This window comes from Pristis pectinata, chromosome 10 (genome assembly GCF_009764475.1).
Source record: "Pristis pectinata isolate sPriPec2 chromosome 10, sPriPec2.1.pri, whole genome shotgun sequence".
NCBI lineage: Eukaryota > Metazoa > Chordata > Chondrichthyes > Rhinopristiformes > Pristidae > Pristis > Pristis pectinata.
In genome coordinates this window covers 83,801,862-83,817,034 of record NC_067414.1, presented here as the reverse complement: position 1 = coordinate 83,817,034, position 15,173 = coordinate 83,801,862, and the positions used below count along the sequence as shown (strand labels likewise).

At 38.8% G+C, this 15,173-nt stretch overlaps 1 protein-coding gene across 1 annotated transcript in view; it reads right to left on the bottom strand.

Annotated features, from left to right (window-relative positions):
• Positions 1-15,173, bottom strand: part of armc2 (armadillo repeat containing 2) — a 62,542-nt gene that overhangs the window by 14,525 nt on the left and 32,844 nt on the right. Inside the window, exons 12-13 of the mRNA XM_052024788.1 lie at positions 7,913-8,058; positions 5,456-5,555 (exon numbers count right to left, since the gene is read on the bottom strand). Of these exons, the coding sequence (XP_051880748.1) occupies positions 5,456-5,555; positions 7,913-8,058 (246 nt within the window). The remainder of the gene's footprint in view (positions 1-5,455; positions 5,556-7,912; positions 8,059-15,173) is intronic.

Below are 15,173 nucleotides of genomic sequence, written 5' to 3'. Positions count from 1 at the left end.
CTTACTAAAATCCATGTAGACCACATCCACTGCACTACCCTCATCAATCTTCCTGGTCACCTCCTCAAAGAACCCTATCAGGCTTGTGAGGCAAGATCTTCCCTTCACAAAACCATGCTGGCTGTCCCTAATCAGTCCATGTTTCTCCAAGTGCTTATAGATCCTATCTCTTAGAATTCTTTCCAACAGCTTACCCACCACGGACATAAGGCTCATCGGTCTGTAATTCCCTGGACTATCCCTACTACCTTTTTTGAATAAGGGGACAACATTCGCCACCCTCCAATCCTCCGGTACCATCCCCGTTGACAACGAGGACTCAAAGATCCTAACCAACGGTTCAGCAATCTCCTCCCTCGCCTCACGAAGCAGCCTGGGGAATATTTTGTCAGGCCCCGGGGACTTATCCGTCCTAATATTTTCTAACAACTCCATCACATCCTCTCTTAATATCTACATACTCCAGAACATTACCCTCACCTACACTGTTCTCAGCATCATCAAGACCCCTCTCCTTGGTGACTACTGAAGAGAAGTATTCATTGAGAACCTCACCCACTTCCACAGCTACCAGGCACATCCTCTCACCTTTTGTCTTTAATCGGACCTACCTTTACCCTAGCCATCCTTCTGCTCTTTACATACGAGAAAAAAGCCTTGGGATTCTCCTTAACCCTGCTTGCCAAAGCCTTTTAATGTCCCCTTCTCGCTCTCCTCAGCCCTTTCTTAAACTCCTTCCTTGTTACTCTATATTCCTCATGAGCCCTGTCAGTACAGTACTGGCATTGTAAAATAGAAAAAGTAGATAATGATATTTATTTAGAGACCAGTGACAGAGAGACACTTACAGCCTGTCTCAATAATATCTGTTACTGGCATCAGTTCATCAGGCTGAGCTAGCATTATGCACTGAGCTCTGAACTCAAGGGTCCTTGCTTTTTACGTGTTGGTCTTAAGTATACACTACCGAATCAGGTCAAGACCCCAGTTTATGTACTCTTTTTTAGTTCTTTGTTTAATCAAATCATCCTACAGTGAGGTGGTTTTTATTCCCTTTACTTTTATTCTGGCTTCTTGAGTCAGTTGCATGACGTTAACGTAAGTTTTAGGCACTTTGTGAAGTCTCCTTTAGATTTTGCTTTGCAGTTCAAGGAGAGTCTGTAGACACGTCTCATATGGTTCAAAATATTGATTTAGTTTATTTCTGATAAATTCTGAAGCACTGATAACTGTAGTTGACCGAGTGTGAATATCAACCTGCTCCCTCTGTTCCAATATTGCTGTGACTTGTGGTAGAAAAAAGCAGTGTTTAAAATATAGTATAGGATTTAATATCGTAGTCGCACAACGTGTTCCTTGTTCTTCCAAAAGGGCAATATTGGCATTGGTATTGATATTGGTTTATTATTGTCACATGTACCAAGATACAGTGAAAAGCTCTGACTTCAATGATACAGTTAACATTGTAAGGTCGTTTAAATCTGCATAGAAACTCCAGCATAGCATAGATGGGATAGGTACACACAATGACTTCCAGGACATGCATGCATTATTTTAGCAATCTAACTTCTCCACTCCATATGTGGTTATGTCATGATTTCATGATTGCCAAATCACACATTACTTGTATTATTCTTATCATTTGGGTTTCTGCCACCTATTATTAATTGTAGCATGATCAAAATAAGGGAGATAATCTCTATCCAAGGATGTATATTAATGTTTATGTCCCTATTTACAAACTGCCCCAAACCCCACTTTTTGTAATACAAGAACAATGCCTATTATTAGAACTGATGATGCACACCACTCCCTTTGTGATTGTCCCCTCTATGCCCAGGATATTTATTATAAAACTATGCACTTTAATACAATTAGTCTTCTGTTGTTTATACTCATAGGACTTTAACACTCATATCAAAGAATAAATGTAGGTGGTGCTTCACATAGTATTCATTTTCACACAGCTTCTCAAAGAAACTCCGCTTCTTACTTAACAACCTGACTCAAACTTCAAAACCAGACTAATAGCCACTGGTGAATTTAATACCAGAAATGTCCCAAAACATTTTGTTATATTATCACTATTGTTAGACAAGCAGATTTTGTCAAAGTTCATCCCTGTTTCCTCCTTCCTTTAGTATGCAGAACTGGCAAAGTAGAGGGTTAACCTCTGCACAGCAACACTGGCAGCATTTCATGCAAAGGAATTCAAATCCAATATTACAATAAATTAGTTCTTTTATACCACCCGATGACTTGTACAAACTTGCATGAAGCCTATCTTGGGGACCCAAAATCAAATACATCATTTCAGAACCATTTAATCAATCAAACCTATGGTTCCTTCTTGCCTACAAAATCTCAGTGTGGGAGGAGCCAATCCAAAAAAAACACTAGCTCTCAGGTCTGCAGCAATTAAATTAAAGTGTGCTTAAATCTATATTCAAATTAAGACTAACTGGTACAATTTATTTCAATTAAGATTGGATGAAACAAAAACAATTTCTTACTATAATCAAATTAAAACACCCTTTTTAAAAATTGCTCCAGTGACTTAAAGCCAGACACAATTGCTGAGTTTTGACTTCAAGGCCAGATTTTATGTCCAACTCCATTCATCTCCATTCCACAGGCAATCAATTATTACCACTCCTCAATCTCAACTGTTTCCATTCAAAGCCGAGCAAAAGGTTATCTCTTAAATGCAAGTCAAAATTTGCCATGCCTTGTACATCATCTCAAAACTCAAAGAGCATTCACAGATTTCAAACAAAATGTAACTTACTCTCAAAGACCAAACACAGAACAGCTCAAAACATAATCATACATAACTCATGGAAAACTTTTAAGGCTTTAATACAAAAGAATGCTGGATGGCATTGATCATGTAGACACATACATTTAAATATAAAAAAAACAACTAAAAGTCCAGAACTTTCAAATTCCCTGTAATGACCATAGAACTTAAAACAGTACAGCACAGGAACAGGCCCTTCGGCCCATGATATTGTGCCCAAACTAAATAAGCTAATGACACCTAAAGCCTTCTGCCTGCACATGGTCCACATCCCTACATTCTCTGCATATTTATGTGCCTTTCTAAGAGCCTCTTAAATGCCTCTATTGTATCTGCCTCCACCACTATCCCTGGCAGTGCATTCCAGGCACCCACCACTCTCCGTGTAAAACAAACCTGCCCCACACATCTCCTTTGAACTTACCTCCTCTCACCTTAAATGCATGCCCTCTAGTATTAAACATTTTGACCCTGGGAAAAAGACAACTATCTATTCTATCTATGCCTCTCATAATTTTATAAACTCCTATCAGGTCTCCCCTCAGCCTCTACCACTCCAGAGGAAAAAAATCCTAGTTTGTCCAACCTCTCCTTATAGCAGATACTCTCTAATTCAGGTTGCATCCTGGTAAACTTCTTTTGCACCCTCTCTACAGCCTCCACATCTTTCCTGTAATGGGGCAACCAGAACTGAATGCAATACTCCAGATGTGGCCTAACCAGAGTTTTATAAAGTTGCAACATAACTCCCTGACTCTTGAACTCAATGCCTTGGCTAATAAAGGCAAGCATACCATATGCCTTCATCACCACCCTATTGACCTGTGCAGCAACTTTCAGGGAGCCATGGACCTGGACCCCAAGATCCCTCTGTACATCCATTTGTCCTGCCATTAACTGTGTATTTTCCCTTTACATTTGATCTCCAAAAGTGTACCATCTCACACTTGCCCAGATTAAACTCCATCTGCCATTTCTTCACCCACATCTGCAACTGATCTATGTCCCGCTGTATCCCTTTGGGACTCTTCTACACTATCCATGACATCACCAATCTTTGTGTCATCTGAAAACTTACTAACCCACCCATCCACATTTTCATTTATATATATCACAAACAGCAGAGGTCCCAGTAAGGATCCCTGCAGAACACTATTAGTCACGGATCTTCAGCCAGAATAAGACCAATCAACCATTACCCTCTGCCTTCTACAGGCAAGCCATTTCCAAATCAAAACAGCCAAGTCACTGTGGATCCCATGGATCTCAATCTTCTGGTTGAGCCTACCATGTGGGACCTTGTCAAATGCCTTACTAAGATCCATGTAGACAAGACTCATAGACCTACCTTCATCAATCATCTTCGTCACCTCCTCAAAATACTCAATCAAGTTAGATAGCCACATGAGTGATAGAAAAATGGAGGGTTATATGGGAGGGATGGGTTAGATAGATCTTAGAGTAGGATAGAGTGGGCCAAAGAGCCTGTACTGTGCTGTAATGTTCTATGTTCTGTGTAAGTTAGTAAGACAATATCTGCCCTGCACAAAGCCATTCTGAAAGTCCCTAATTAGGCCATGCTTTTCCAAATGCTCATAAATCCTTTCAATAAATCCTTGTGGATAAAAATTCCATTGGTTAAAAGACAACATGCCAATGTCTGCAATTAAAACTTTAAGCCTTAGTCTTTTGTCCATAATTCCCTTCAAGACTTGGTTTACAAACTTAGAGAAATCATCTAATCAGAAGATGACAAAGGGTTAACAACTTTCAGCTCTGAGTGAGTGTAACACTGAACATAAACTGCTGACACATTTTATGAGACATGCTCTCACACCAGACAAACATTCAAAAGTACTTTCACATAAACTGAATTTCACTACCCTCAAACCTACTGTGAAATATTTCAATCGTTCAACCTCTCTTGTTTCTCTCACACACACACTCACTCACACAGATTGGCTTGTTATTAATGGTACTATAGGCAAGTTTGGACTTCATGGTTTTGGTGAGAGCTTAGGAGGGAGCCTGCCCTATGGGCCATGGTCATCATCAGGGTATCTACCAGCTTTATATTGCCTGGACCAAGGCGATTGATATTTTTTTACATAACGTTCTAATCTTAAAAGGCTTCATATATAATATTCATGAGCACAAAATAAACATTATTAATCTTTTGTTTACTTTTTGTTGCATTGCCACACATACTTAGAAATTAAGCTGCAAATAGCATACGCCGAATGCATATACCATTCTACTAAGCATATACCATTCTACTAAACATATACCATTCCATTTCTCTCACCAAAGCATATACATTATATTTTAATTTAGTAATTTACATTGAGGGATTTGTATTAGCCACCATTGTTATCAGTCTTTGAAACTTCACTACGTGTGGCATGCACACCAATTAGATGCATGTGAAGGTGGTAATTCCTGATTAACAGCAGGTAACATTTCAGAACTGCAAAATGTATAAATTTACATTTATTTGTAACTTAAATATAAATTATTTCAGTGATCAGCCATATTAAAACAGAATACCACACTTCTATTTTCTGGTTATCAAAAGAAAGCCATTGTGCAATTATATCCACAACAGATAAGACCAAGGTGATGAAACCCAGGATTTTCAGTCACAGTAAAACTAACCTGCTTCCTTTGATGTCTGTGGAGGATAGTCAAAAACAATTGGTAGCAGCTGAAGCATTCTGACAACACAAGGCAACAGTCATTGTAGCCTGAAAGTTTGCTACAAACAAGAGATAAATCAAGTTATTAGGGTGGTAACAGAGTAATTTTGTTTGTAGTTGATATACGATAAGTTTCTCTGCCCTGCACCATTTTTATAAGTAAAGTTACTCCATCCAAATGCAACATGTTGTAGGCTCCCAAATCAGTGCTCATGTTATCCAAAATTCTTGTTTGAATCACTCCAAGATCCCATCCCTGCCTCAGGAGCTCTTATCAAAGTCATTAATAGCACCTTAGGTAGTGTGACATAGGTAACATTCCATGTCCTTCTCAACATGTCCATAGTCTATGACATGGTTCACCACAACAATTTTCTTCCTCCAGTCTAAAACTTTGAGCGAGGTGTAATCTTAGTCAGATCTGACCGAGATGAAATTTGGTCCTCATATCCTTAGAGTTGAAGTATGTATATCTATTTCCACCTCTATATCACCCACCCCACCTTTCCATCTGTTTAACTGCTGTTATAACCCTCAAACCCTTGTTAGTTAGAACATAAGAAACAGGAGCAGGAGTAACCCACTGGTTCCCTGAGCCTGCTCTGCCATTCAGTAAGATCGTGGGTAATCCAATCTTGACTTTCCTGCTTTCTCTCCCCATAACCCTCTACTTATTTACTGTATAGTTAAAGACTTCTAGACTTGATTATCCCAAGATTTTCCTGGCCAATCTCCCTAATTCTCTGCAAACATAGGTCATCCAAAACTATGCCGTCAGTATCCTAATACACATGGGTAATGTCACCCTTCATCCTCAAGCTCACAGCTCTTGTATAAGTGAGTTAAGTACAGAAGAATATCAGAATGAAGTATCTTCTATAACATTTTTATTGGGCGTAGAATCTTCTTTGTTAAAATTAAAATGCCCCTTAATTAAGGCTACTGCAGAATTAGATTTATGATTTCAGGAAGGGGGAGGTGGTGCACATACTCCTATTTACATCAACGGTGCTGAGGTCGAGAGAGTTGGCAGCTTCAAGTTCCTAGGAGTGAACATCACCAATAGCCTGTCCTGCTCCAACCATATAGATGCCACAGCTAAGAAAGCTCACCAGCACCTCTACTTTCTCAGGAGGCTAAAGAAATTTGGCATGTCCCCTTTGACCCTCACCAATTTTTATCAATGCACCATAGAAAACATCCTATCCAGATGCATCACGGCTTGGTATGGCAACTGCTCTGCCCATGACCGCAAGAAACTGCAGAGTTGTGGACACAGCTCTGCACATCACAGAAACCAGCCTCCCCTCCATGGGCTCTGTCTACACTTCTCACTGCCTCGGTAAAGCAGCCAGCATAATCAAAGACCCCACCCACCCCGGACATTCTCTCTTCTTCCCCCCCCCCCCCCGCCCCATCAGACAGGAGATACAAAAGCCTGAAAGCACATATCACCAGGCTCAAGGACAACTTCTATGCTGCTGTTATAAGACTATTAAACGGTTCCCTAATACGATAAGATGAACTCTTGACCTCACGATCTACTGTGTTATGACCTTGTGCCTTATTGTCTACTTGCAATGCACTTTCTCTGTAACTGTAACACTTTATTCGTCATTCTGTTATTCTTTAACCTTGTACTACCTCAATGCACTGTTATAATGAATTGATCTGTATGAACGGTATGCAACACAAGTTTTTCACTGTACCTCAGTACATGTGACAATAATAAACCAATTTACCAATTTAATAGCACTGACTTATATGACGTGAAATTTGTTGTTTTGCAGTAGCAGTACAGTGCAAGGACATAAGACATAAAATTACTATAAACAAGAGAAACTCAGGTAAGTTGTATAAAATTTTTAATTATGTGCCTATTTTTGTTTGTCAAAGGCCATGAAACTTCTCTATAATTTAATATGAAATTATCTTCTGTAGTAGGGAAGAAATACCAGTTTCCATATGACCCACTCAGATGTATACAAAACACAAAAACAATTTAAAATGTCAGAGTTGTAACATCTGGCAGATCCTCTATCAGCTTGAAACAGCATTCTACAGCAGGCCAGGGAGAAATAAACACACACTACAGTTCTACATATCCCAGTTATAGAATAAAATTCAATTTAACATTTGTCAATACACAGACAAAAGATGAAAATAAAACCTTTAATCATTAATAAATTGTATTAGACATGAAATCATATCAAATAAATTTCAATTGTTGTAACTTTTTAATTTTTTTTACCATTAAGTAAATTACGTAGTTTCTAACCTGGACAAAACTATGTTAATTCATAAGCACAGTCACTACTCCATAAGGTTTAAAGAAACAATGGACTTCATTCTGAAATATTTTAAATTATTTAGAGATTTCCAACTGTTGCTCACTAAATGCTTTTTATCCCATTACCTGAATATTCTGGCTACATTCAAACAAATGTCTTTATCATTTATGTGCTGCTCCATTATCACACACAGTTCCAATAGTGCTCCGGTGCGTAGGAACCTAGATCGGGATTGAGGCAGATCTGCCAAGTTTCGCAGAGTAGCAGTGACCTTGCAGTGAGAAAACAAAAATTATTCAAAAACATGACTATTCACAAAACGGTGTTAAAAATTCTGAGTTAATTCCACCTTAGAACTTTTTTATGATACATTTTAATAGACAATTAAAGGAAAACAGGAAACATGTAAATTAATAAATATTATCTAATGTAGTGGGCATACAATTGAATCACACACTTTGTCTTAGTACTGTATATATTTTTAGTGAAACATGTCTTTTTCTGTACCATTCCATCCCTAAAATCATAAAATTTAACAATGTGTTAAAGGAATTGCGTATATTTTATTGCTTATTCTAATTTATTGCTTATTCTAATTTATTAAAGGAAATAGAATATCTTCCATTGTTCAAGAAAATGCAAATAGTTCTGCTACTTAATAATTGATTTTATTCTCTGGCAACATTTCACAGAATTATTACTGATTTTAATGGTCTGGTTTCTTGGAGATTGCAAAACCCCAACAATAGAAACTGATTTCTCAACCTGGATTATTATAGATAACATGAATTACCTGATGTCTAGACAACAATCTAATGTCATTCCAAATTATTTATCTTACAAAGCTTTCAATCTCAAAATGCAGAAACTAAATTACCTTCCAAGAAATAGCATTAACATTTGCAACCTAAGTGTGGATATTTGAATATCGCAATGCTTAACAGGTAAATCTAGCCTTAGGTAAATTTGACCTGGACTGTACTCTAAGTCCATTTGTTTGTCAATAGTGAGCTCACTAGCTAAAGTTAACCATAAACAAATGCCAGAACCCATCCTTCCTTTTGACAGATATTTATGCCATATCCATGAAATGAATTTCTTGTCCCCGATCACCCAATGCTTATCACTGCCAATGAAAGCAATCTAAAATAGAAAATCAACCGAACTGCTCCTGCACACTTCCTAAAATCCAGTTATAGAGCAATATATTTATATTTATGGGAGCAAAAACACTCCACTCTAATCTGTTAACACACAAAATAGCAGCTCATTGAGGACCAATACCAACATCGTCATCAAGCCTGCTGTCAAGGGCAGTGTCCATGATCTTCCCAATTGTTTCCTGTACCTGCACAGTACACAAATCTTATAAGGACCCATATGTCCCTCTGAATATCAACAGCTAACTCTAATCTCACTTTTTTGTAACAAAAGAAGTTTGCTTTTCTAATCTTCCCACCAAAGTGGATAATTTCACACTTACTCATTAAGTGATCTTCTTACCTGATCATTTAAACTGTCTATATTCCTTTGTAACAAAAACAGAAAGTGCTGGGAACCCTCAGCAGTTCAGACAGTATCTGTGGAAAGAGAAACAGTTAACATTTCAGGTCGAAGACCCTCTAGAACTGTGAAATTGAGAAAATGAGTTGGTTTTGTTACAGACAGGGTGGGGGTTGGATGGAGAGGACTATCTCTGAAGGGATGAGGCCAGGCTTTCCCAGGTGATTCCATGTTTACAGAGTCATAGTTAGTAGCTGGAGAGAGAGGAAACAAACGGGCATATTAAAGCTGTGAAATTAGGTCAGAATTTTGCTCAAAGCTTGAAGAACAGCACTTCATGTTCTATCTGGACATGTTGCCATGTTTATTTCCTCATAATATAGAAGGAGGCCATTTCAGTCCTTCAGGTCTATGTCGACTCACAGAGTATTCCCATTCCCCACTAATTTGCCCTGTTGCAGCCTTCAGGCCTTAATACTGAATTCAATGAATTCAGATAACTCGCTTATCCTGTTTGAATCAGCTGTGAGATCCATCTGTAATATTAACCGAGTTTTTCTCTCCTCTGTAGACAATGTATCATGCTGTGGACATTTCCAGCATTCTTCTCCTCTTTTCATGTTTCACCAAAGCTCTGACCAGCATTTCACAGCTTTAACATGTACCTCTGTTTGTTTTCTCTCTCTATAACTTTCTTTACTAACCTATTAACTGGACAGCTTCATAAACATTGGGATTACCTGGGCAATCCTGCCCTCACCCTATCAGATATATTCCCTTTCTCCTATCCTTCACTACTCTGCTCTCTCTGCAACTTAAGACTAACTTGTTTTCTCACCTTCACAGTTCTGATGAAGGGTCCTGAAAATGTTAACTCCTTTTTTCTTTCTACAGACACTGCCTGACCTGTTGAGTACTGGCAGCACTTTCTGATTTTGTTTCAGATTTCCATTTTCTTTGTAGAATGGCCACTTAATGCATCATTGCTTTGGCAGAACGGCCACATACTTACCAATCAGTGTGATGGAAAGCTGATGCTTGGCAAAACCTACTATGTTGTTTGGAAAAAACAAAGTTATAAATAACCAGCTGCTCTATAAATAGTTATAAATGCTGATTATAAGAGTGAAATCATTAAGATATTTTTCAAAGAACTTAAAATGTTTCAGCAATTCTGGTCCAAAACAGAAACTTTCTCTTGAACTTTAAAAAGGATTCAATGTGCAATTCAAAAAAATATTGACATTAGAGATGCAACTCAGTTTATAGTGTTTCAAGGAGACAGTTTGAACAAGTGGTGCTCTATATCTGGTCGAATACTTGACTCTTAAAATACTTTTAAAAAACAAAGTGAAAGGAAAGCCACTATTAAAGGTTACCTTCATAATTATAGAAAATAACAAATAATAGAGGTTAACACTCTACATAGTAGGTGCTGAACCAGGGAGAAAGAAGATCCCCAAAAAAAAGAAATAAGAGAACTAAAGGAGAAAAATGACTTAATTTTCAATTCAATGAGAAATCAGAGTGGAATAATAGCAATGCATTAATACATCTGCTTTAATCAAATGGACTAACTCTATCACAGTTCTTGGGATCAACCTAATTTTGATAAATAAGGCAAGATCCTCTGCAATGTAAAGGGGCTAGACCAACATAAAGAGGGCAGAGGAAACAATTTATCAACTTGGCTGAACAACAGACTGATGCCAGAATGATTGATAATTTGACTTAAATGGTTTCCCAGATTTAAAATGGGATGGTTTCCAGGTGATATCCAGAAAAGGCCTCAAAAAGAAGAGCAGAACAACTGTGGTAAAAGACATTGTTCAGGACCATGTTCAGGACCATGCCTGCCAACTCCAACTATTACAATTTGGTGTCAGAAGAGGCTTAATAATGCTTCAAAGGTTCAAAAAGACTGAAAGCCTTATATGCTTTCCAAAATTATATTACACTATACACGTAGAGTTGCACCACGTTAATATACTTAACTTGCTCACCAACAATCCTCCAACAGTGACTCAGTGTCCATAAATGCAACACCTTTGCACTTCATTCTAATCATTCTTTATCTCACCCATCTGAGCACACTGAGTAACCAAGCACCAAAGGAAGTAGCCACCCCCACACATTCACTCCCTCCCAGCCTACAGGCAGTGTTCTAGAGTTACCCTCACCCACCTGATTCCATCTGCCCATCACCAACGCCTTTATCAATCTGGGTTTCTTCTCACTGGACCTATCCTTCTATTCCCTCCACTTCTGGTTCCATCTGCCCATCATCTCTCCCTTATCTGTTTCCACCTATCACCCACCAGCCTCTCAAAACTCCCCCTCCCTCCTTCCCATCTGGCCCTATCTGCCTTTCATCCCCCACCTCACCTGGTCCTACCTATCACCTACCAGCCCCCATCTGACCCCCTCCCTCTCACCTCTTTATTACTGGTTATCTTCCCTCTACATTCCCAGTCCTGATGCAGGGTTCCAAAATGTTGACCATCCCTTTGCCTCCAAAGATGTGGCTCGATCCACTGAATTCCTCCAGCAGTTTGTTTTTTGTCCTAGAGCAAACTGGGGAGTAAGTCAAAGTGTACAGCAATTTATGAGACAGATTATGAGAAAGAAAGCATTCAGGTCAGTGATACATGAGGAAGAAGATTCTGAATGGAGGGACAGCTTTATGCTTGAATGGCTGAAGTGTCTAGGAAACTGGATCTCACTAGTCCATCTTTTACATGGACATAGGGAGAAAATTATACAAAAAGCAGATATCAGAAAGTCTATACACCCACTACTGCATTACATCATCCTGTCATACAGACAGGGCAGCCTTAGTGAGCATGTCTACAGGCCTGATAAGGTAGCATGATAGGCACTGAATACAAAAGAAGGAACATTATGCTAGCCAGAGAAACAAAATACTAGACAGACCACAGTTGGAGTACCCAACCCAATCAATTGTGCCTCGTGGCTAATTTTTTTCCTATCTTGGCAAAATCCTCCTAATTCTTTTATGTACCATCTCTCATGCTATGTCATTCTTCTTGTAATCTGATGACCAAAACTAGCTGTGGTCTATCTGTTTTTATCTGGCTGAAAGAATGTCACTGCTCTTATATCCAGTACCCATCTACCTGTCTTGCTACTCCATCAGATCAGCCTGTAGACTGAATTGGTTATACTTCTGGAGCAGCACTTAAATTTAAATGAAATGTATATGTTTCTTCAGAAGACAGGTTTGCAATTTTTAAATTGTAACATATATTTAGGAATTGGTGTTCACCATCTGTTGGGGTTCCAATGTGAACAAGCTACAGTACAAACAGGAACAGAATTTGCTGACACTGGTATTTATTTCCAGGGCTAACCCCCAATACTATCACTAACCCCCAATACCTGACTTAAAAGTAGCCATCAATTGCTTTGTTTATATCATATTCAGTCCTTTATACAGGATTATTATTACTTCAGTGAATGTCACATGCACTGAAATAGTGTGTTGCTTTAGTTCAAGCAAAACAAGCAAATTAAAATTCAAACAATGTAATCTTCCTTGGTCAACAGCAGGTTAGGTTACTAAAAAAATGTGCCTTTGATGTGCTTATTGATTCAAAGCATTTCACAGATCGGTTACAAAGATATGTGGGCAGGTGCAACTTTTATTCTGAGCAAGCCAAATAGATGATACATCTCAGCTTCCTCATGAGATCCCTCTATCACAGAAGCCAGTCTCTAGCCAAAGCAATTAACACCATGCGATATCAAGAAACCGCTGAGAGCACTAGATATGGCAAAGGCAATGGACCCAATTTCTCACCATTCAAAAATTACTCTAGCTTAACCCCATACACCAATCCCTCCAGTACCCACTAGTTACAGCCTGCCTGGCTGAGGAGGATCTGTTTATTTCTACTCTTTGCTTTCAGTCTGATAACCAGTTCTCAATCCACGTCAGTACATTACCCCCAACTCTGTGTGCTCTAACCCTGTTGACCATAGTCCTGCATGGACCTTACCAAAAGCTTCTGAAAATCCAAATATACCACAGCCACTGGTTTCCTCTTATCCTCTCAGTCATATCCTCAAAGGACTCCAGTAAATTAGTTAAACCTAGGTACAGTAGCATGAAATTCGAACCAACAACTTTCTGACGCAGGCAGGATCGCACTTCTAATTGACCCAGCATTCTTTGAAGAGAACAGATAGGCACATTTGTATTTCCAGAAGACATGTGATGAGATGCTGCATCAAAGTTATTGTGGAAAATACATGTTTATGGTGTAAGAGTTAATATATTGGCATGGATAAAAGACTGGCTGGGTAACAGAAAGTGGTCATAAATGGATATTTTCTTGGTTGGAAAAATGTAACAAGTGTTATCCCACAGGATTTGGTGCTGGGGCCTCAACTTTTTACAATTCGTGTAATTGATTTGGATGAAAGTCCCAGATATATGGTTGCTAAATTTGCTCATGACACAAATATTGAAAGGAGGGTAAGTTGTGAAGAGAACATATGGTGGCTACAAAGGGATATATATATATAAGAAGGGTAAGTGAGTGAGATATGGCAAATGAAATATAACATGGGAAAATGTGAAATTGTGTTTGCAGGAAGAAGCATATCCTCTAAATAGTGAAAGATTGTAGACCTGTGAGATGCAGTGGGATCTAGGTACCCTAGTGCATAATTTATAAATGGCCAGTATATAATTAGGAAAGCTAGCAGAATGTTATCATTTACTTCTAAGGGAATTGAATGCAAAAGTAAGGAGGTTATGCTTCAGTTACCAAGGGCAATGATAAAACCGCATTTGGAGTACTGTGAACATTATTAGCCTCTATTTCAGTAAGGATGTAAATGCATTGGAAGCAATTCAGAGAAGGTACCTAGAATGGGTGGGGTGTCTTATGAAGAAGTTGGACAGGCTAGGCTTGTATACATTGGAATTAAAAGGGGATTAAAACATAAAATCCTAGGGGTCATGACTGAGTGGATGTGAGAGGATCCAGAACTAGGGGTCACAGTTTAAAAGTAAGGGGTTGCCAATTTAAGGCCGAGATTAACCATTTTTTTTCTCTCAGAGGGTCACAAATCCATAATTCTCTTCCTCGAAGGGCAGTGGAAGCAGAGTTGTTGAATATTTTTAAGGCAAAGGTAGAAGAACTCTTGATAAGAAGGTTGGGGAGGTGGGGGTGGTGAGTGACTGGGGTAGATGGAATTGCAGAATTCAGGCTAAATTAAAATCAGCCAAGATCTTACTGAATGGGGAAGGAGGCTTGAGGGGCCAGGGAAAACCTGAAATAAAAACAGAAATGCTGGAAACACTCAGCAAATCCAGCAGCATCAGATTCTGGTGAAAGGTTCTATGACCTAAAATGTTAACTCTGTTTCTCTTTTCATAGATGCTGCTGAGCTACTGAGTATTTTTTCAGAAACTTTTGTTTTTATTTGAGGAGTTAACTGGCCTACTCTAACTCCTAATTTGTATGTTCATATGTAACAACACCACAACCTACACACCATCCATAACTTTCCCCTGCTCCTGAATTATCTGTTGCTCCTCCAGCAATCAATATTGGACATCTTAAATTTGATCTACTCCTCTCAACCCCAAACAGCTTCCCTGCAAATGGGGAACCCCTCCCATAATTGGGACCATCCACCAAACCATCTGAATGGCCAAAGTGGAAGCATAGTATCACTTTAATCTCTTTTATCCTTTAATCCCTCCCACCTTACATCCTCTTACAGACCTGCCCCCTTACTCTCTTCTTTCCTCTCTTTTCCCTGGATCTTAAAATTCATTTATTTCCATCTTATCCTAGTTTTTGTGAAAGGTCAGAGGTTAAATTCAAGAGTCCAGATGAGGGGTCTTGA